The sequence below is a fragment of the Ursus americanus genome, chromosome 23 (genome assembly GCF_024610735.1).
Source record: "Ursus americanus isolate L20-20 chromosome 23, mUrsAme1.1.p, whole genome shotgun sequence".
NCBI classification, from domain to species: Eukaryota; Metazoa; Chordata; class Mammalia; order Carnivora; family Ursidae; genus Ursus; species Ursus americanus.
Window position 1 is genome coordinate 25,017,651 of NC_142149.1, and position 22,319 is coordinate 25,039,969.

Consider the following 22,319-nt stretch of genomic DNA (forward strand, 5'->3'; position numbering starts at 1 on the left):
GAGCAGGGGTGGGGTAGCATGCCCTTTGCGGGGAAAGGAAGCGTCCCCTGCTGGGAGGAGAGGTGTGCAGACTTTGGTCCACTTAACTTCTTCCCATAGTCACACCCCAGACCTATTCAAGCCCAGAAGCTGCACCCTCTCTGAGATCTCAAGTTGAGTTTTTAGACCACCCTTCCTAGCCTTCCCAGTTCACATTCCCCAAACCCTCTGCCGTCCCAGAACTTTGTCCTCGTTGGGACCCCCAGTCCCGTGACCTACTTTTGTCCCTCTGTCCACTAGCCCATCTAGCCTGGATTCTGTGCCCCACGGGGGCCAATGCTCCTGCCTCCCTTGCCCTCCCCTCTCTCAGTGGTCCTCACCCACAAAACCCCTCCCCGGTGGAGCCACTCTGTCTACCTTTGACATGCTCGTGCTCAGCAGCTAAGACATTGCTGGAGAAAAACCACTGGTTTTACTTCAAGTTTTTGACCACACACCACTGCTACGTGTTCCCATTTTGCTTCCCCAAGAAGCATGTGTTCCCACGTCCAGAAAGATCTGTTTTGGACCTTCTTTCCTCCAACCCCCCATCTCCTCCCCTTTGCTCAGCCATGGACCTTACGTGACTTGCCAGTGAGAAAACAGGGTATGAGATATGAACTCCTTCAACCTTCCTGCCTCCAGACTTTCCACTGTGTCTGTGGCCCGTTCACCTTCTTCCTTCCTCTTTTAGTAGGAAGCGTTCCTCCTCCGATCAAAACCCGCCCCTTCAGACTTCACCTCCCTAATTACATACTCCCGCTCCTACAGCCTGCTCCCTGTGTTGGATGATTCCCATCCAAATATAAGCTCTCGTAGCTTCCATTTTAGACACACAAACCAACCTCCCTTCTCCCTATGTTTCTTTGCTCTCCTTTGTCATGAAGCTTGTTTTAAACCCCATATGCTCTCCCCACTTCCCTATCACCCTTTATCACATCTGCCTCCCACAGTCTGTTTCTGGCCCTTGTCACTCCACCGATGACCTGCCTGATTCCAAACCCAGGGGACACGTTTCTGTTCTCATCTAATTGAACGTCTCAGCGACATTCAGACAGAATGACCCCTGCCTTCTTCTTGGAAGGCCCTCATGCCTGGCTTCTGTGACCCAGGCTCTCACTCTATCAGTCTCCACTGAGCCCCTGGCCTGCTTGTTCCTCCCACTCTGGCCCCCTCCCCCTCCCCTGCCTTCCCTGGGGCATCTCCTATCACCCCCTCACCCCCCACTCTCTGGGATCTTCAAATTCTCCCTCTTCACATCTAACATTCCCATTTCCCCTGGTCCATACACACGATCCTGTCTCCATAGCCTGAGAAGTTCTGCCCCCAACCCCACTGCCCATTCTTTTGACACCTCCTCTAGAGAATGGTCTATACTGGCTGCTTTGCTTTTTGACTAATGGCAGTCTGGCTTCCCCTGTCTCAAAGCAGGGCTTGTCTTCGCACGACCCACACAGTCACATAGGTCCCCACACTTAGAAGGGCCTTACACTTGGTTTAATGTTCTGCTCTCACCACTTGGACATTCTTCATATTTACTAAACAAGAGACCCCACATTTCCACTTTGCACCAGGCCCCCTAAAGGGTAGCTGGTCCTGTATCAAAGCCACCATCATCTTATGCCCAATTTATTTTAAGAACCTCCTTACTAGCTTCCCTGTTTTCCATCATCCCCACTCCCTTCTCATAGCAGCCAGAGGGATCCTTTAAAAACACATCAAATCATGTCATTGCTCTGTGCATGGCCCTCTGATGGCTCTGCATCTTAGTCAGAGTAAAAAGCCATAGTCCTTAAAATGGCCTGCAAAGCTCTTCATGATGGGACCACCCATATCTGTCTCCTACCTCTCGCCTTTGTCATGGTGCTCCAGAACACACCTGGGCAGGCATTTCCAGTTTCTGTTTCCTCTACCTGGCATGCTCTTCCCCCAGAAATTTACTTGGCTTGTTGCTTCACCTCCTTCGGGGTCTTTAAATATTGCCTCCTCCAGGAAGCCTTCCGTGACCACCCTGTACTTCTACAACACCAAGCATTTCTCAGCACTCATCACTTTCCTACATTATGTAGATTTGCTTATTTGTGGATGGTATGCACCCCCCCCCATACTACATGTAAGCCTCACAAGGAGGCAAAGACTTTGTCGTGTTCACCACTGCGATCCCAGTACCTGTCACAGAGTAGCCACTCAATGAATGGTGAAAGAGGGGGCTAGGGCAGGCAGGGAGAGGCGGCTCAGGCCCTGAGGAGAGAGTGGGAGAGGGCAGGATGGGAAGGTTTCAGAGCTCTGTAGGGAATAAAGGCAGAGATAAAGGATTCATTGAACCACAGGGTTGGGCCACAGGGGACGCCAGGGACTCTGCCCCAGGGACCCCGATGGGTGAGGACGGAGGGGGCCTCAGGAGAGAGGCAGACTGACAAGCGGGAGAGGGCAGGCTGGGGAAGAGGTGCACCCTGATGCAGACCCCTCTTCCCTTCGTGCCCAGGCCCCTTGGGTGGTGGAGGGCAGCCGCCCTCCGGCGGGCTGGCCCCTGCAGGGCGAGGTGGAGTTCCGGAACTACTCCATGCGCTACCGGCCCGGCCTGGAGCTGGTGCTGAAGAACCTGAGTCTGCGCGTGCGCGGCGGCGAGAAGGTGCGCGGGGGCTGCGGGGGGTGCGTGGGACGTGGCCAGAACCTGGGCGCCAGCAGGTGCCGCGGCGCAGAAGCCGGGGAGGCCTGGCGAGGCCCCCCGCGGACTCCTCCCCACCGGCTGACGGCCCCCTCACCCCCTCCAGGTGGGGATCGTGGGCCGCACGGGGGCCGGCAAGTCGTCCATGACCCTCTGCCTGTTCCGCATCCTGGAAGCGGCGGAGGGGGAAATCCGCATCGACGGCCTCAATGTGGCAGACATTGGCCTCCACGACCTGCGTTCTCAGCTGACCATCATCCCCCAGGTACGAGCCTGACATGCACCGGCCACGCTGACCAACAGTCTAGGGGGCTTGGGGGACACGCCCTACCCTGCTCTGTAGCTTGGGGTCCAGGCCTGGGAGCCCTGACCCACGGCAGGTGCAGAGCCGCAGCGCGGCCACCTGTCATGGATCCGAAAGGGTCCGGCGTGGCCTGGCCCAGTCAGCTTCTGTCCTCTGACCTCCTGGGCCACCAGTGGAGACCAGGATCACGGGACCGTTCAGGGACCCCACTCTCTGACGGGCTCTGCCCTGGTCTTCCTGTTCCACAGCTCGGAATTACATATCAGTCTTTCTGGTTCCTCTGGAGTGTTTTTTTTTTTTTTTTTTTTTTTTTTCTGCTGACCGGACACTTTGGAGTCAGATTAGCGGCTCCGCTTTCTGCTTTGGTGGAGGACTTCGTGATTGGCAAAGCTGGGGTTTATCAGTTCCCCACAGGCATGTATCTGGCCATGGCCTCCCTCCTGGAGGGCCGGGGACAGAACGGGAGTGCTGCCACCTAATCCCCTGCTTTATCCCCCGCCCTGGGGCCCGTGGCTCCTCATGGGACCTGAGCTGCCCTCCTCTGAGGCCTTGTCGTGTCCCCAGGACCCCATCCTGTTCTCTGCATCCCTGCGTATGAACCTGGACCCCTTTGGGCGTTACTCGGAGGAAGATATATGGCGAGCTTTGGAGCTTTCCCACCTGCACACCTTCGTGAGCTCACAGCCGGCAGGCCTGGACTTCCAGTGCTCCGAGGGTGGGGAGAATCTCAGGTAACAGCTGGGGTTGGGTGGGTCAGGAACAGCACCCTGACAGCTAGAGGATCTGGCATCAGATGACACGGAGTCCGGGCCAGCCCCCTCCGGCCCTCCCCACTCCCATCTCTGCCTGGGTGGGCTTAGGGGGCATCGTTCATATTGTACGTATTCTGTGTGCCAGGCGTGGTGCACCGTCTCGCTGACTCTTCACACAAGCCCCAGATGTGGTGATGGTCCCACTTTGCAGATGAGGAAACTGAGGCAGAGCCAAAGTCACCTAGCTGGGAGAAGGCATGCCTGGGGTTTGAATCAGGTCCAGGAGCTCCCAAAGCCCTATTCAGTCCTGTCTTGTGAGATTGTCAGTGCTGTGCTTGGCCTGGGGTGGGGGTGGGGGGTCTGTACTAAGCTTGTGGATCAGGTAAGAGGAAATCTACGGTGTGTTACGGACATCATAGATATTTCCCAAGATGACTCTGCAATCTCATCTGTAGCTTAGGAGTGAGCAAAGTAAACTCTCCAAGCCCTTCTTTGCTTGCTTTCTTGCTTTCTTTTTCTTTTTCTTTCTCGTTGATTTTTTTTTTTAAGATTTTACTTATTTATTTGACAGAGAGAGAGAGACAGCACAAGTAGGGAGAACAGCAGGCAGAGGGAGAGAGAGAAACAGGCTCCCGGCTGAGCAGGGAGCCACAGGGCTCAATCCCAGGACCCTGGGATCATGACCTGAGCCAAAGGCAACAACTTAATGACTGAGCCACCCAGGCGCCCCCCATCTTTGCTCTCTTATAGCCCCAGTGTTATGTCCCCAGCCACTGGGCTGTGCAACAGGGAGGGGCAGAAGTCACTTCTTACTAAGTCTAAAGGCTTGCGATTCCCCTATCTGTGTTAGCTTTGTGACGTGGGGCAAGTTGCTTAACCTCTCTGTTCTACCTCTTCCTTTGCTTTAAAATGGGGACAATAACAGTCCCATACCTCTTTGCACTGTGTTGCCCACCAAAAATATAATGTGAGCCACAGATATGTAATTAATGTTTTTTCCAGTAGCCACATTAAAAAAAGAAAAAGAAACAGGTAAAATAAACTTGAGTAGTGTATTTTATTTATCCCAATATATCTAAAATATTATCATTTCTACAAGTAATTGATATAAAAATTATTAGGGATATTTTGTGTTTTTTTCATAGTAAGTTTGAACTCCCATGTGTCCTTTTCACCTTTACGGTACATCCCAATTTAGAGTAGCCATATTTCCAGTGTTCAACAGCCACATGTGGCCAGTGGCTGTCGTTTGGGCAGAACAGTCTTTAGGTCCTTGTGATGAAAAAGAAAGCCCTTAGCCTGGACGTACTCCTGCGATATGTAGCTATTCTTATTCCTATTATTCTGCTCGGTCCACACCCATGGACTCTCTCCAGACCTCAGAAACAAAAACAAAAACCTTTACATTTGCTCAGCACTTCGTAGTGTTCAAAGCACTTTGGCACCCACTATCTTGTTTAATCTTTGCTGCGGTGCTGTGGGCCAGAAACAAGGCTCCAAAGTATAAAATTAGTATCCAAAGCTGCTCAGCTAGCAAAGGGAGGAGCAAGGGCTAGGGGAGCACGGGGTTTGCCCCAAACCCCTCCTCGCTGCATCACAGCCTTGGGTGGGACGCCCCCGCCCCCCGCCCCAGGCAGTCCTGGCAGACTGTGTATGCCCTTCAGCTGGATTTCGCTTACACAGCCATGTTGGGGTGGCTGGGGGACAAGCACAAGCTTCCAGACCCTGCACTCCATAGCTGGGTTTGCTCCATTTTCCTACCCCTGCTTGCTACCCGCACTTCTCCTAGAGCATTTCCTCCATCCCTATAGACTCCAGGGTCTGAGCCGGGCTGGCTCCCCTACCCCCTCGCTGAGCTTATAGCCACTTTAATAAGCATAAGCGGCATCCTGTGCCAGTCCTACCATAAATCAGCCCTGAGTTCTAGCTGGAGGCTCACTCCGCTGCCAAAACCTTCATTAGCTGCGGGAATGGGCCAGGGAGAGAGCCTGGCCTTCACTTGGGCTGTGGTGACTCACCCCTTTGGGAAAGGCTGAGGTATTTGTCCTTGGGTGTGGGGGTACAGCAGCCTCTGTGGTTGGGAACACAGCCTTGCTTTGTTCACTGGCTCTGGCTTCCAAGGCAAGAGGTTGAAGGTATGCGTCCCATCTCTCCTCCACCTCCCCAGGAACCTGACACAGGAGTCCCCATGTCCTCCCCTGCCCTGCCCCTTCCTGTTCCCACAACAGAGTCCTGGCTTGCATTCTCCCATGGAGCTGGGAGCATTGTGTGATATTAAGTTCCGCAGGATGGCGTAATGCGTGACATACCCAGGAAGCGCCATTTAAGTGTTTTCTCTCTAGAGTGTAAATGACTGATAGAGTAAAGCAGAGAAACATCATGGAAACTAGCTGAGGAGTGAGGATAGGGAAAAAGGCACAGAAAGAGGAGGCCGAGGGTGCCAGAGACAGACTGGATTTCACAATGTTGTTGAGCACTGGCTCTACCCCAGGCCCTCATCATCCCTGTGGGGTCCAGACCTCGATGACTCTGTGCTCCGGGAGGACGGGAGGACGGGGCTGAGGCAGAAATGGGAGAGGTTAGACAGAAAGCCAGTCCTGGGCCATGGGGAAGGAATAGAGATGGAAGCAGTTCAGGGATCGGGGCCTGGGGGGGGGGTGGTGTGGGGGCAGGTGGGGGTGCCTGGCTTGAGATGCCTGCTTTCCCTGTTCCTAGCGTGGGCCAGCGCCAGCTCGTGTGCCTGGCCCGAGCCCTGCTCCGCAAGAGCCGAATCCTGGTTTTAGACGAGGCCACAGCAGCCATCGACCTGGAGACCGACAACTTCATCCAGGCCACCATCCGGACCCAGTTTGAGAGCAGCACGGTGCTGACCATCGCCCACCGGCTCAACACCATCATGGACTACACCAGGTGGGGCGCCAGAACGCAGGGGGGGGGGGAACTGGCGGGGTCAGCTAGGCCACCGGGAAGGGGCAGGCAGATTCGGCTGATTTGGACACGGGAGAGCTCGTGGGATTGTCTAGGGCCTGGGCGGGGGGGTAGAGTGGGGAGAGCAGGGCTTCCCAAGTTACAGGTAAGGGGCAGGACACAGGACAGAGTGGAGTCATCTGTACTTGGGTGCCCAGCGACGTTTTCTGGGACAGGGGACACTTTCAGGTTACCGCTGTGCAGGGAAGGGACCCACTGGGGCTCCCTAGGCATTGCGATCGTGCCCAGGCCACCTCCCTCCAGCCTTCTGTGAACGCTCTGAGGTGGAGGTGGCTCCTTGGTGACAACACCCGCACTCCCTGAGCCCCGGTGTTTAGAGAGCCCACACCGCCATCCCTTCTTTCTCGTTTGGACCTCACTCCCGCAGTCTGAGCCGGGCGTACACATGAGGGAGCCCCTGGGAGAAGTACGTGGTGCTTGGGTCCCTGCTGTGGGGGGCCGGACCCTGACAGCACCATGAGAGGCAGACGCTCTGTGGTGAGAGAGCAGAGGGCTGAGTCCAGCCCCCGCAGCCGCTGGCAGCCGTGTAACTTTGGCCAAGGGGCCGAACCTCTGTCTTGGGGTTGTAATGAGTCGATGAAATGAAGCGTTCCAAGGGCAGGTGATCCTGGGAAGTGTTTGTTTCCTCCCCAGCCCCTTTCCGTAACCCTCCCTGGCACTGGTTCGTCTAAGGGTTAGGGAAGGGGCCTTGCCCTTGAGATCTTACGTCTTCCCTGGGGAGGCAGCCACTCAGCCAAAAGGAAAACTGGAGACCTATTACCTCACTGTGGTTTGGAGGTGTGGTGCTGGAGGGCAAGGTGAGGGGCTGGGTGGCTTACAGGCCTCATGGAAGTGACCCGGTGCTGGCCTGGCAGACTGGCCCCCTCGGAGACGTGGGAGCTCAGAGGGATGAAGGGGAGAAAGCTGCAGCCAGTCTCTGTTGAAGGAGTGTGGGGAGAGCTTATCAATAGGACTTCATTCACAACATAAACACCCACAGGCATGGAGACGTGGGGAGGACGCCACGGACAGGGCAACAGGGCAGACCTTGTCCCTCTCTCACAAGCGTCCCCACACGGCCCCCAGGGGCTTGAGAACCAGGCTGAGAATGCCCGATGCGGCCATCTGTCTGTTCCATCCCTACCTCACTCCCGTCCAGCACTCCACTGAGAGAAGAGAGGGTGGACAGGAGTTATTGGACCCTGGGTCCAGACGAGGGACAAGGATGGGCTGACAGGATCTGTTCCCAGGCCTAACTGAAAATGGTATTTGCCAGCAGCCCTGAGGGTAGAAGGCTCAAACCAACCTTGGAGGGTGGGAGTTCATACATTCTAGAGGGACCAGTGGAAATGAATCAGATAATCATGTATTGAACATGTAATCAGAGCCTGGAGGAAGGAAGCAGGGGTCCATGTGTGTAGACCGGAGGAAGCCAAGCCATACAGGGCAGCCAGGATACTATCTCTCCTAAAAAGAGGAAGTATCAGCCAGGCCCTAAAAGATGAGTAAGAGTTGGGGAGTGGGTGAGGAGATGGGTACAGAAACAAATTTCAGGCAAAGGGTGCAACACATGCAAAGGCCCTGAGGTAGGAGGGCCCATGAGGCTGGAGTGCACAGGGTGAAGGGCGCAGTGGAACCAAGATGAGGAGGAGAGAGGGACAGGCCCCACTATGCTGCACTTCGAGGACCACGGTAAAGCAGTCCGTCCCTACCCTAAGAACAGTGAGAAACCACCGAAGGGAGGAGGGGCAGTCTCCCGGGTTCCAGTTAAGGCACTGGCCAGGCAGAGAGGTGCACAGGCACACTGCTTCCCAGGACATGTTTCCGGGAGCCCTATAGGTAAGGAAAGAGAGTACGGCCACGCCCTCCCATCACGGGGCATCTCAGGAGGGCCCTTTCCGCTCCTGCGTCCCCCTGGGAGCCAGGCTGCTGACCCCACCCCAGGTGCTCCCTGTGCTTCATTGGCTGGGGATTCGAATCCCAGGCCCAGGCCTGACTCTGCGTGTGTGTGTGTGTGTGTGTGTGTGTGTGTGTGTGTGTGTGTGTGAGTGAGTGAATCCACCCATCAGCAGCAACAGGTTTGCGGCAAAGTCCCAGATTCCAGCGTCAGGCCTCAGCACAGCCTGGTTTCCTGCCGTGTGCCTTTGTGAGTTGGCACAAAGCAGATGGAAGCGCACAGGGCCCAGCGCACAGGCCCGTGGCTCCCTGGGCACCAGCCTGTGACCCCGGCGAGGGAAGGGCTCATTAGGGAAGATTTCCGGAGCCCCGACTAGCAGAGATGAATAGGAAGCTTGTGTTTGATCCCAGAAACCGCCCCATCTGCCAGGAGAGCACACGGAGCGGCTAAAATAACCAGGCTTGCAAGCGTGCCTGTGTGGCTTAGCGGCTGTGTTGGGTGGGTCGCCTGAAGCAGGAGGCTTGGCATCTCACTGCAGGGCCTGAGCAGTCCCCAGAAGGGGAGGAGTGGACTTGAAGGCCGGGTCTAGGCTGATGGGAGTCCTGACCACTTCTTCTCTTTGGCTAGGATCCTTGTCCTGGACAAAGGGACGATAGCTGAATTTGATTCTCCAGCCAACCTCATTGCAGCCAGAGGCATCTTCTACACGATGGCCAGAGATGCTGGACTTGCCTAAAATATATTCCCGGGGCTTCCTCCTGGCCATTCCTGGTTTTCACCGGGAAAGAAAAAGACACCAAGTACGTCTGCAAGATGGACTTGATGGCAGACGCTGGGGGCGTTTTTTGGGAGTTTTGCCCCATCAGGTGCCTCCTGGAATAATTGTGCTAAATGCTTTAGATGAGGAAGCAGGGCCCGAGAGGTGACCGGTGTGCCTGAGGTCACAGCTGGTTTAAGGCAGAGCCCAGACTGGTGCCTGGGTCTCCTGATTCCCAACCTAGTGTTATTTCCACACTGGGCTGTTTTCAATCATCTCATGGAATGACCTCTCTACTCTGTATGATTTTTCGTATTTTCTACTCTGAAGTTTTTTTTTTTTGTTTTTTTTTTTTAAATAAAGCTTTTTCCTCCTGGAACAGCAGACTACCAGGTCAGGCCGTCCTCAGGAATGGAGCCCTGTACTCTGGGGTGCTGGCCTGAATCCATTAAAAAACGGGACACTGATGAAATAAAGCTGCATGGTCAATATGTACGCCCCGACGTAGCCTTTCTCTGGTCACTAGGTTCGGGGGTTAGGACCTTTGGGGGAGGCAGGGGGAGAGGTGGAGGTAGACTTTATAGACATCCACATGGCTGGGATTATCTGAAAACTTCAGACTCAAGAGCTTTGGCTAGAAATATCGTCTTCACAGCCAAAATTCACTGGGTAATTGCCAGGAGTTCCTGCTCTGTTGTGCAGATACTGTAAAAAGGCGAGAAATAAAGCCCCTGAAACCTGACCTGAGGCCTCCTGGGAAGGCTGCCGTGAACACCTTCTCGTGTATGTCATCCCTCAGACCTCCAAGCCTGCTCCTCTCGGGGCTGAGACAGGCATGGTGCTTCATTTCCTTGCTCCTTTAGAATGTTCCAGATGGGTCACCATAACCAGTGAGGCCTCCGAGCCATTCATCTTCCCCCGTCTGGCCAAAACTGAATGTGGGAGCAAAGAGCAGCCCGGGGGCCACACCCCATCCCCCCTGCCCCTGACAGTCCCGGGCTGGTAAACACATCTTGAGGGGGAAAATTACATTTGGTCCTGAGCAAGCCAACAGAGCGCTCATTTTCTGCGGGTCAGAGTCCATCTGGCATAAGGCCTTCTATTTGGAATGGATCTCTCTTCTTTGTTACCTTACGAAGTTTTCTGGTCTGACTCTCTCACTCCCTTGACCTTTCTGCTTTGTCTGATGGGACTGGTTGGAGGTGAGGGTTTGTCTTTCTTCCCTAAATGGTCTGCGGTGGGTGCAGAGATGGCTCCTTTGATCTGGTTCTCCTCTACATATCGGGTCGGCCTGTGCTGCGGGACCATTTGTTAAAGGTTAATCACATTTTTTTTTGGCAGCCTGTTTCTGCCCAGGATGTTTATGAGTGTATGGAAGAAGACTTCCATCCTTGTGATAAAGCGAGTATGAAAGCACAAATGCCCAAATTATTCTGCCTCTCCTTGGTGCTAAGAAAAGGTCTCTGCTGTGCTCCTTGATTTATTAGGCCAATTTGGCATGACGTCTGCTGTGTGAGGCTCCGGCCGCCCTCAACCAACAGAAACAAAGATCCCCTCGGCAGCGAGCTCGGCTAGAGATCTGAAGGCTGTATTTCCTCTCCTGCCTCGGGAGTTTGCTTCTGAGCTCACTGAGGCCCTGACAGGTGCTGACAGCCCAAAGGAGAGGCTCAGTTGTGGAAAGTAAATAGGATAATCAAAAACTGTGGTTCATAGGGGGTGACCTCCATCTAGCTGGCTCAGCTACTCCGGGGAGATGAAGCTCACTGCTGTGAACCGGGAGGAAGGGCACTGCACAAAATAGCTGTCTCCAGGTGCCACTGACAGGCCACGAGCTCCGCAGCAGCCGCAGGAGGGGAGCAGCTCAGCTCAGGGGGAACGCTCCCTTCTAGTCTTCCTCTAGAGCATTGTGTCCCTGGGACTGTCCAGGAATTTGAACCCCTGGGATTAGAAGGGCTGTGCTACTTAGGAAGCCAAAAGGAAAGAAGACGGGCTCAGTCCGTTAATATTTGATTTTAATAATACTTGTTATGTTTGAACAGTTGGCAATGCACAAAGAAAAAAGTCTTCAGTGAATGTTTACACACGGTGTGAACACATGCTTTAAATATGCGGTGGAGGAGGGGTGAATTCACAGTTAACAAAGCTAAAAAAAAAAAGTCCTTGTTATAAATTACACAAAGCATATAAAAATATTTCTCTGAATGCATAGATTAAGACTTTAAACTCACCTACCATCAACTGTGCAGCCTCATCCCACCGCCAGACGCAGGAGTCAGTTGACTACAGACTTGATAAAGGAGGAGAGAGGCCAGTGGAGGGCTCAGCCCTCACGGAGACACCAAGACCCTCCCTCACCCTCACCTCCGTCTCTAACCTAGGTCTCTAAGCCGGGGGGGGGGGTGCCCTGGAGCGACTCCTCCACCCACCGCCTTGGGGGACGGGGCAGGGACCTCCGCGGCCTCTGAGTCTCTAATGGATCTAGATGGCTAGAAGAGTTGTTACCCCAGTGATTTCGACATAAATTAATACTGGACTTATTTCCTCTGGGACAGAACTAGCCTTCATGTTATCAGTAAATTGTAACTTTTCCCAAAGGGAAGGAAAAAAGGTTAGTAGGTCTAGGTAAACTAGCTTCTGATTGGTTGAAACACAAGGGAGGTTTCCTCTTTAAAGCACTTCAGAGAAGGGATAATAAGTAACCTTTACTCAGTGGTGCAAACACTGTACAAGGGTGAGTAAGTCACCATCAGTAGTTGGTGGAATACGGTTAAGTCAGCGAGCACAGTGACTCCGTGAAGCTGGCCTTGAAAATACCTCAACCTCAGCTCAGCCCTGAGGCCACAGCAGGAGGCCACGAGCTTAGCACAACATTCTCCGCCACTGACATCTTCTGCACGTCCTCGCTCAATCAGTCGCAGCGTTCCAATAAAGTTAACACAGTTGGGAAGTTCAGTTTCTTTGGAAACTATAGGCACTATGGGGAAGAAGCTTCTTAAGACAGCAGGGGCGCTCTTTAACAGCCGGCTTCGAACCCCTGCCCTCCGGTGTGTCTAGGTATGCCCGCTCCTATTTCTAAAGTTAGGCTGTTTGTCTCAACAAGACAGTGGCTCTTTGAACATTAATGACACTGAAGGAAAGGAAAAGAATTCTTGAATGCGCTCTTGGAAAACATTCGTACGCCACGCTCAAGAGTTCAATCAGGTGTCTTCCAGAGCAAAGCCTGGCAAACTCACAGCTGACTTGGTTAAGTGGACTTGGTGGTGGTAGTGGGGGAGCCCTAAGATCAAACAATTTGTTTACAAAAGCAACAGATTTCAGAGTTGTGTAAAAATCCTAATAATTTCAAAATAACCTTTATCTTTGATACAAAAATAAAGATGCTAACTCCTTTAGCTCGGTTTCCCACAATAACCTTTAAAATAGCAACAGATTCAGTTTCAAAAATTGCTTTTCATTTCTAGTGGGAAGTGAAAGTGGAGAACACGGGCCAGCAATGTTTGTGCTCTTCTCAGACGGTGCAATTAAACATGGAGAGGACAGGAATGGCCTCAGAGATTTAAAAGGGGGGTGGGGGGGAATAGCGGTTGCTCTTTTGGAAAGCATCGGAGAGCCCTCTAGTGGCCACAGCGTTAATGCAGCGACGACCATCCAGGCCATGGCGGACTGGAGCCAGAGCAGCAGTCTTGAGTGCTCACAGAGGAGAAAGGGGGCGGGGGGAGGAGGGGCAGCTCTTTTGGTTAACAGCATACTTACAACTAGGTAACTGTATTCTTAAATACTTTGAACCTGAGTAACATTTATAAATATGGTATGTGAAACCTCACAGCCACCAGTCACACTAAAATTCTTTGCCCAGTACCTGTGCTTTCCCCAATTTCCTCTGTCGCTGGCTCCTGATTCAGGAGAGGCGGGAGCGCGCGACACCAAGGGAGCATGTCCGCCCTGCATGTGCTCCGCCCGCAGGAGTGGCTGCACACAGGCTCGGCGCTCTCTCCGCATCTGCGTAGACAGTGCACTGACCCGGGGCACATGCAACCGTGGATTGAGAATGGCCGGCTTCTGCCTCTCCAGACCACTTCTCAGCTGTTCACAGCTTCAAGCACTAGGTTTTTTGTGCACCAAGAGGCTTGGAAGAGTGGCACCGCTGCTGGGAGGGGAGGTCAGGGGCTGCCTACCTTGGCAGAATGTTAGTGTATGCTACCCAGTGGCGCCCAAGGCATGACAGTCCATGGCTTGTCCTTGGCCCAGAGGGCATGCGCACTGTCACAATACTCCGCTATAAAAGTCCCTGCTGCATTAGTAAGTCAGTTTGGAAGCTCTCCTGTTGTAGCAAGGTCTTTCAGTCAGTGTGGATGCAGCATTTCTGAACAGAAAATTGTTCTCACTTATCATTAGAACCAGTTCCAGCTCCTGGAAGTCTTGGAGTCGAGCAACATCTTTGTCCTAAAACAAAATAGGGTGAACACATTCAGAGGAGTCACTTGTCTCTGTATGGTTGGTGTGTTGTGTTGATACCAGTATCTCAGCTCATTTTCAAGTGAAGAAGAAAAAGAAGGAGGAGGAGAAGCAGGAGGAAGGAGGGGAGGAAGAAGAAGAGGAGGAGGAGTGGGAGGAGTTGGAGGGGAAGGAGAAGAGGAAGAAGAAAAAGAGGAGGAGGAAGAAGAGGAGGAGGATGAAGAAGAGGAGGATGAAGAGGAGGAGGAGGAGAGGGAGGAGGGGAAGGAATTGGAGGAGAAAGAGAAGAGGAAGATCCCGGTGGCAGGCTATGGGTGACAGTGCAGGAAAGTCCCCGGGGTCGTGAGCTGGGTTGGCACAGAGGCAGAAGCCCTTAACAGCAGCTGCTCCAGGACGAGCACCCCCTGAAGCGAGAGGCCACTCAGATCCGTTTTCCCCAGGTGCCCTGAGAAGCCACGGATGCTGGGAGGACCACACACGTATCCATGTGGATTTGCCCTATCATTTAACCTGGTTCTTAACACAGGCCATATCTGATAGTGCGCTAAAGTGATCCTTACATATCACTACACAAACAACCAAAAATAGGTACATGTGAGTGGTAATTCAGAAAATTCTCTCTGGTATCCTACAACTTTCAAAAATGTCATGTCCCTGTAGACCCAGTAGAGGGAAAGAAAGCTCAGTGACAACTTCTGGAAAACCACCCTTTGCTCCTTTTCTAGTCTCTTTTCAGTTCTGAACTATGATTCATATAGCCAAGGAGGAAGCTGGGTATTTTCCAAATGCAAAAAACCAACCACCAACTACTCGTGCTTAACAGACCTTTCTTACCTTTCTTACCAGAGTATTGGGTAACTTTCTAATCTTCTCCACTTGATCTGGATTAACACCCAGCTCACAGCAACTCACTCGGAGCAATTCTTGATAGGTGAGCTCCTGTCGGTCCAGTTCAATTTCAATGAAATCGTTTTCTCGAAGAGATGGGTTCTGAATCCTCACCTTGAGTACCAGCTCTAGAAAAAAAAGAGGGAGAAATGTTAACGGATGGTGCGTGCACAGTCAGCCGATAAAATTTAAGATCTTTTCCAGAAGACTGTTATACCTCCCCATGCCCTGGGCCGAAGGCCTGCACCACCCCATGAGAAAACCCAGCCCCGTCAGCAGGGTTAGCTCAGCCCCACTCCTGGCTCTGCTGGCACTTCCTGCACTGTCCTCCTGACATCCAAGACTGCGGTTCACAAAGTAAAAGGGAGGTGTGTCGGGGGAGAAAACCATCCAGTGTGCAGAAGGACAATTGACTTCTGCTGCTGGAGCTGGGGAGGTAAAGTGGACGAATGGGTTTGGTTATCAAACCACACGTGAGCAGATCAGGGAAAGAGAGCTGAAAGGAAGGCATAGGCAAGATATGGGATAGGAATGACTCTAAAAGGACTTAATAATTGTGACTCCAAAGGTATCTATGAATGATGAAATCCCTTGCAATAAACACAGTAAGACAGCTGAAAGGTCAGCTGGGGTCATATTCTACACAATACCTGGCCTGGACTCTTCAAAAATGTTGAGGTCCAACATGATAGAGAAAGGCTGAGGAATCTTCCAGGTGAAAGGAAAATGGAACAATAGGATATCCAAACGCAACGGTTGACCCCAGGCAGGGGGCAGGGGGCAGGGGGCAGGGGTGGAGGGAGCGCACAGAGCTGCAGAGGGCCCCGTGGAGACAACTGACAATACCTAAATATGGCCTAGGTTAGAGAATGGTATTATAGCAAGGTTACATTTCCTAAACTTGATCGCCGGACTGTGGTTACGTAAGAGACCATCCTTGTTCTTAGAAAATACACACCTATGTCAAGGTAAAAGGGCAAAAGGTAAACCATTTGTGAATCTGAGTAGAGACAGCTCCTTATACCAGTCTTGCAAACTTTGTGTGAGTCTGTGATCAGATTCTCGATACATATATAAATTCCACCCCCCATGCACCCCTCCACCCCCCAACAACGAGGAAGTGCATCACTAGACCTCTGGACACCGGCTGCCCCGCAGTGCCGGCTGCTTCCCGCCTCAGGCTTACCTTGCATGTTAAATGGAAATGCCCCCGTGAAGAAGAACGGCTGGAATGCTGGCGTCGGTCCTGCATATGTCCCATTTTGAGACTCCAGAGACACTGGTGGCTTGGTCGGGACAGAAGAGAACAGTGAGCGGCTCTGACTCACCGGTGGCTGGCAGACAGGACCCGGTTTTGTGCTTTCTGGTGTTCTGAGTATGGCAGAGGGGGCAGACACGTCCCGGTTCTGAACCAGTGCCAAAGAGGTGTGGTCCCGTGGAAAGGCCCCAGCCAGGGGAGGCTCCCCGGTGGGGAGCAGGGGAGGAGAGCCATCTGCAGGGGGCGATGCCGGAGGTGTGGAGGTGCCCCCGTTCTGTAGTTGGCCTGGATCCTCTGCCGCTGGGGTGTAGATGAAAGGGAAGGCTGGGTTGGCCAAATAGTTGGGAACGAAGGGCAGTTCTGACTCCTTCTTCAGCTGGGGGAGGCTGTCGGCACCATCATCTTCCTCCACTTACAAAGAAGAAAACGCATAACATTTACACAGCCCTTTAAAAATCACCAGGAAAAAAGTCTTGTGAAAGCTACTGTCCTTTGGTATGTGACATATTTTGTTCAGTGTTTACTGCCGCATTAATCAGAAGGGCAAAGCATTTCGTTAGGTTTATGATCACCATTTTTATCACTTTAAATTTTACAGATTAAAAAAATAAAACCTGATAATAGCAACTTGTCTGGAAAGCACGTGGAATTACTATCTTGGCACAGTAATATTATCTTTGCTTTTGAAAACAGATTCGTGGTTTGACTGGCATCAAGAACGCGGCCAATAACACTGCGAGTCTTAAATTAGTTTGACAAAATCGAAGGTTGCCCCCACACACAGACTCACCTCCCATGATCTTCCTGATTTCTCTCCTTGATGTCAGTTGCACTGGCATTTCTCCTTTTGTCGTAAGAATCTCTTTGTCAGCTCCTGATTGTAATAAGTAAGAGACCACCTGACCGTGATTACGTTTACATGCCCAGTGTAAACAGGTCCTGTCCGAAGAAAAGGAAAAAAGAGTGAGTTACAAGAGAAGAGGGGATTCGGGATCTCAAATTCCACGTGCTGGTCAGGAAATAAATGCAAGCCCATTAAGAGTTCAGCTAGAACCAGGGAGCCAGGCTGGCAACCTCAACTTTTCTTCTCAGAGAGCAGGTGATCAAAATATTTAGTATGCTTGAAATTTATTTCTACATCTCATTCCGGGCCCTTGGGAAAAACCAATTCATCCTAGTTTTCATTTCAGTGGTTTCCACGAGGCCGGCTGGGCAGCTAACTCTTAATGGTACTGCTGAGTGGTCTCCCCTCAGGAACGCTCATTAGACTGCCCCAGTCTCTTCAAAATGTTTTGATAGTGCCACATTCCTTTTTAGGGACAATGACAACTTGCTTCATATGCACCAAATGACACATGAAGATTAAATATTAGCAGGCTAATAATCACCTACGGCTTGCTCTGCTGCTAAAATTATTATTGCTATAGGAGATATTCCCAGCTGAATCTCAGTTGCTCACTCTTTTCCTTTTCCTTTTCTTTCCTTCACACACACACACACACACACACACACACACACACACACATACACAAGGTTTTAAAATTTCCATTTTTGAAAAAGCTGGCTTCTCTAGTTCTCTCCAGAAGGCTCATCTGCTCCAACGTACGGTGCTGCACACAGACTAATTACTAAGGTACTTTAAAAATGTACATCAACGACCAAAATTTTCAAGAACAAACTCTTCTAACATATCAGACTCATTTAAGTAAAACTAATTATTTACTATTGTACACATAGGAAGGGATTACGCATACTCTAAAGGGCTATTATTTTAACACCGCCTAGAAATATAATTAGCATGCTGGTTAAAAACTCCATCTTAACAGAAATGAAAGGATTCAGAGTTACTAAATTCACCCCCAGTTGCCAAAGCTGAGTGATATTAAAGAAGGAAAATATTTTTTCCCCTCCATTCTGAAATGTCCTCACTCATCAATCCTCTAACTGAACGGAGGTAAATATCCTCAGAGCTTACAGCCAAATACGATATGGTAAAGAACAGAACGACATGTTCAGCAGTGAGGGGTAGATCACTAAACCAGAAGTATAACGATCCAGAAAGTTCCTTTGGTTCCAGGGAGACGTTGATTGGCCCTGGCCTCCTAAACATTTCTGATTTACAAAAAGCGAGCTTGTCTGGCTGGCTGGGAGCCAATCCACTGATATTTCAGAGTGATACCCCGCACTATTACTCATTAGAATTAGATTATCTGGGTACCTTTAAGACATACACTGTGAAGAAAAGATTGCCAGTTTGGGAGAAATAAGGGAAGAGGCTTGATCTCAACTTCTGAAACAGAAGCTCATGAAAATATGCAAGTGTCTGCTTGGACTTACAGGTACTTAATCACTGGACAAATGAACCAAGAACAAGGTGGACATTGCTCGGAGTGGAAGGATCCAATACATCCTTGATTGTGGGCAACCTGCAGCTGACTCTGTGTGTGTGTGTGTGTGTCTGTCTGTCTGTGCCATAGGCTTGAAAAGTGAATAATTATAATGATAAGCGAGCATTCAAAAATGAATGGCGCATGATGAGAAAAATAGGTTCCCTTTTGGAAATAAAGTACTCACTTGCTGGTAGTAAATCACTTGTTCGTGACAAGCTTGCGACTGAAGAAGGTAATTTACTGCCAGTGGGTCTGAGACGCTCTGGGAAAACCAACTAGCTAAAGTGTTACCATGTAAAGTGGGGTTAAGTCAACATGGCACGATCGCCACAACCCTGTGCCCTGAGTGATCATCATTTAGAGCCCAGACCTGTGTGGCTCTGGGCGGCGGTAACTCTGCCACGGAGCGTTTTCAACTTCTTCACGAGCCATTATACTTGTCCCTTAAAGGCAAGGGGTATGCACACACTTGAATTACAATGGACGTGGGAACTCTATGTCTGGACTTCAACTCTTTAGGCTTTAAATTTGCAGTCAGGAATATCCGGTTAGTCCGGGGAAGTATTTCAGACCAGAGGCACTGGCCATCATTCATCAGTGCTGAAAATGTGGTTATTTAGCAACTGCAAATGGAAAGCAGGAACCACTCTGCTTTTCTATGCTAGAGACTACGTTTTTTGAGGGTAACCTTTATATCTCATTACCCAGCACAAGGCTTAATAAGAAGAAAACAATAGTTAACACAGATAACAATGCTTTTTACACGGGGGACGCCGTTCTAAAGGCTTCACATATATTAACTCATTCGATCTCTGAACAACCCATCAGTTAAGTGCTGTTGTCAACATTCCCCCATTTTACAGAAGAGGAAACAGAGGCAGTCAGCAAATAAATGAACCAAACAGTACGCTAGGTGGTGATGAAGCACACAGGGACGACAAAACAAGAGACAGGACTAGAAAGTGCCAGAGGCAGAGGAGGGCCATGGTGCCCTTTTCAATCGAGGGCCGAGGAGGGGCTCACTGAGGTGACAGCTACGTCAATACCTGAAGGAGGTGAGGGAGCAAAAACATTTTAGAGAGGGAAGAAAAACCACAAAGGCCTTGAATCAGGACCATGCCTGGTGTTTCAGGGAAAGCCAGGAGGCCAGGGGAGCAGGAGGAGGGGAGCAAGGGGGCAAATCCAGAGATGAGGCATAGAGGTAAGGAGGACGGTGCAGACAGGAAGCCGAAACTCTAGGACTTCCGGCTTTCACTCAGAATGGGATGGTAGCCATTCGAGGGTTCTGAGCAGAGTGAAATGATCCGACTTCTGACTTAGGTTTTAGGTCAGGATCCCTCTGGCTGCTGTGCTGAGAAAAGACTGCAGGGTATTAAGGGCAGAAGCAGCGAGGGGACGAGTTGGGGGGCTGCAGCAAGAATCCGGGCAACAGGATGATGGTGGCCGCGTACCAGAGGTGTAGGGGTAGAGCTTGTGAGAAGTGGTCCGACTCTGACCACAGCTGCAGTAAAGCTGGCGGAATTAGCCGACCGGCCGGATGTGGAATATGAGGGAAAGACAGAAGGCAAGGAGGGCACCAAGGGCTCTGGCCTGAGCACCGCACCTCAGACGCCGAGCTGAGTAGGACACAGAGGAGTGGGCCTGGGGCCGTTAGGGGGACCAGGGGAGATCAGGAATGCAACCTTGAACCTCCAACATGAGGTGCCTAACAGACATCCTCCCCGATTGATAAAGATTCTCTTCAGGTCGCTTCAGGTTCAACTTACATATACAGAGCACCTACTATGTGGCACGCATTGTGGAGTCAGATGCTGGCTTCCTTTCTAGTAAATTCTATGACCTCGGGGAAATGACTTAATCTTGCTGGGCCTCAGTTTCCTCATCTGTAAAACAGAGGCAGTAACACCTATGTTCTTGAGTAGTTGTGAATGAGATCATGAGGCAAAGCTCTTAGAGCCTTGTCTGTGTCACAGAGCAAACTCAATAAATGTTAGCGATTCCTACTATGCTTCATCTCCTTCAGTGGTCACAACACTCGTCTCAAATAACTGTAAAACGAAGTGACTCAGGCAAGGTTGTATTAGCTAAAGCAGGAAGGGAGAAGAACCTGCAGGAAAGACCAGGCTGCGGCTGCTACACAACACTGCCTCCCACTGCCAAAACAGTGAGTCACAGCTTGTGAACCACAGGGCAACGCTCAGAAAAGGTACGCGCGCGCGCGCGCACACACACACACACACACACACACACACACACACACACACACCAGCAAGCTGGTTTGCAAACACTTTTAAAACAAACAAAACAAAAAGGCAGTGGCTACTGTTTCCTGGCCTTCGGGACAGCTATCCAGGCTGTTTTCTTTAGGAGGTAGATAACTTTGGGAGGGAGTCCGGAAATCATGGTTGTGGGCTCGGCTATCTTATTGATAGCTGTGTCACCTAGGGCAGGTTATTCTCTGCGGTTGGACCCATCCATCTCCAGTGGCCCTCTCGGTTCCAAAATGTATGATTCCACTTTAAAAAAGAAAACCTTTCCAAGCTCACGTTAACCCTGAGCTAGCAAAACAGGCTGGTTAAGCATTACTCGGAAATAAAAATTTAAATTTAAGTGTGAAGAGGACAGAATAACACCACATTCGGTAACTTAACACTAAAAATTTGACCAGCACATCCTAAAATGAGACTCCCTATTTAATTGGGAAGGGCTCAGTCTGCAGGCAGGCATCTAGAGTCTTGATTCAAATTCGATAGTTAAGATTGTAATAAGAAAATAAAGCAAAACACTCCATGGGATAAACGAGTCAGTCTTCCCTCAACAGGCAGCTGTAGGCAGCCGCAAATCACTGGTGCAGTGAGACAGAGAGACGGAATAGTGATGCAAGTGATTTTTTTTTTCCGGTCTTGGGAAAAGAAATCGTGCTCATTTATAAGATTCCTATTTGCTCGGTTGCTTATGCTTTTTGCTCTGCACAGGTGTTTTCCAGAAGCTCCTAGGGCAAAATAATTCAAAACTCGAACTGGGGTGCGAATCAATCGAATCGTAGCCTCCAGGGTTCGGCCCAGCAAGCCGGGGTGGAAGGGGGAGGGGTGCGGGGCTCCGCGGGGCGGGACCCAGCCAGGGCCCGGGTGGGCGCTGCCCCGGGAGGACCACGTGGGCGGGGATTGGGGCAGGCCGCTCTCCCCACTGCACGGCGCAGGGGTGGGGGGAGGGGGGGCCCGGGCTGGCCTGGCGAGAGCTCGGCCTCGGAGGCCCCGGCGCTGGGCCCCGCCTTGGCGGGCGTCCGCGGGCAGCGCCGGGCCTCGGTCGCGGGCGCCCGCCCCACGCCCCGAGCCCCGGCCGGCTGCTCTGACCTCGGCCTCCCCCGCTCCCCACTTACCAGCCGTTGACCTCATTTTGGGAGTTCACATCCACCCCGCTCTCCACCAGTTTCTGCACCTCCCGAATGTCCCCCAAGGCCGCGGCCTCCCGCAGCCTCTCCTGCTGCTCCTTCTGCTCTAGGAGCGCGCTCATCTTCCCCTCGGGCCCAGGCCCCCGCCCGGCCGCCCCGCCCCGCCCCGGGCCCGTCAGCGCCGCCGCCGCCGCGGCCCGCTCCCCGCCATGGTTTGGAAAGCGCGGGGTTCGCCCGCCCTGCTCGCGCCCGGCCCGGGGCTGCTGCTCCTGCCCGCCGCTCCCCGGCTGCTCCCGGCCGCAGGCCCCAGCCTCCGCCCCGGCCGCGCCTCCCGCGGGCCGACTCCGGGGGACCCTATTTGGAGTGACAACCCTGACCCAGATATTTTCCGTTCCTACCCGCGGCCGGAGCGCCCGGCTGGCTGTTTATGTAACTGCTGCACAACATTCCCCGCCGTGATTCATGGACTATTTTTAGAGCTCCCCGCCCCGCGGCTTCAGGCGAGGAGGACAGACACATGGAAAGAGAAGAAAGCAGCGCTGAGAGCCAGAAAAGCCTTATCCTCTGGCGCAGG

At 52.0% G+C, this 22,319-nt stretch overlaps 2 protein-coding genes across 4 annotated transcripts in view; one reads left to right on the plus strand and one right to left on the minus strand.

Annotated features, from left to right (window-relative positions):
* The window catches only part of ABCC3 (ATP binding cassette subfamily C member 3), a 43,921-nt gene extending 34,067 nt beyond the window's left edge, over positions 1 to 9,854 (plus strand). For both annotated transcript variants that reach the window (XM_045773104.2, XM_045773106.2), the window contains 5 exons: positions 2,504 to 2,650; positions 2,793 to 2,951; positions 3,555 to 3,721; positions 6,458 to 6,652; positions 9,234 to 9,854. In XM_045773104.2, coding sequence (XP_045629060.2) covers positions 2,504 to 2,650; positions 2,793 to 2,951; positions 3,555 to 3,721; positions 6,458 to 6,652; positions 9,234 to 9,342 — 777 coding nt within the window. In that variant the 3' untranslated portion in view covers positions 9,343 to 9,854. The remainder of the gene's footprint in view (positions 1 to 2,503; positions 2,651 to 2,792; positions 2,952 to 3,554; positions 3,722 to 6,457; positions 6,653 to 9,233) is intronic.
* Positions 9,855 to 11,357: 1,503 nt separating this feature from the next.
* On the minus strand, positions 11,358 to 22,106 carry ANKRD40 (ankyrin repeat domain 40). 2 transcript variants are annotated; one of them, XM_045773108.2, is made up of 5 exons: positions 21,734 to 22,106; positions 16,755 to 16,903; positions 15,893 to 16,375; positions 14,662 to 14,834; positions 11,358 to 13,806 (listed from the first exon to the last, which is right to left on the minus strand). In XM_045773108.2, exons 1-5 carry the CDS (start codon positions 21,865 to 21,867, stop codon positions 13,660 to 13,662), a joined length of 1,086 nt encoding a protein of 361 aa, XP_045629064.2. In that variant the 5' UTR covers positions 21,868 to 22,106; the 3' UTR covers positions 11,358 to 13,659. The 2 variants fall into 2 exon arrangements, with proteins under 2 accessions (XP_045629064.2, XP_045629063.2); XM_045773107.2 differs by having other exon boundaries at positions 14,653 to 14,834; positions 21,734 to 22,103.
* Positions 22,107 to 22,319: the final 213 nt, after the last annotated feature.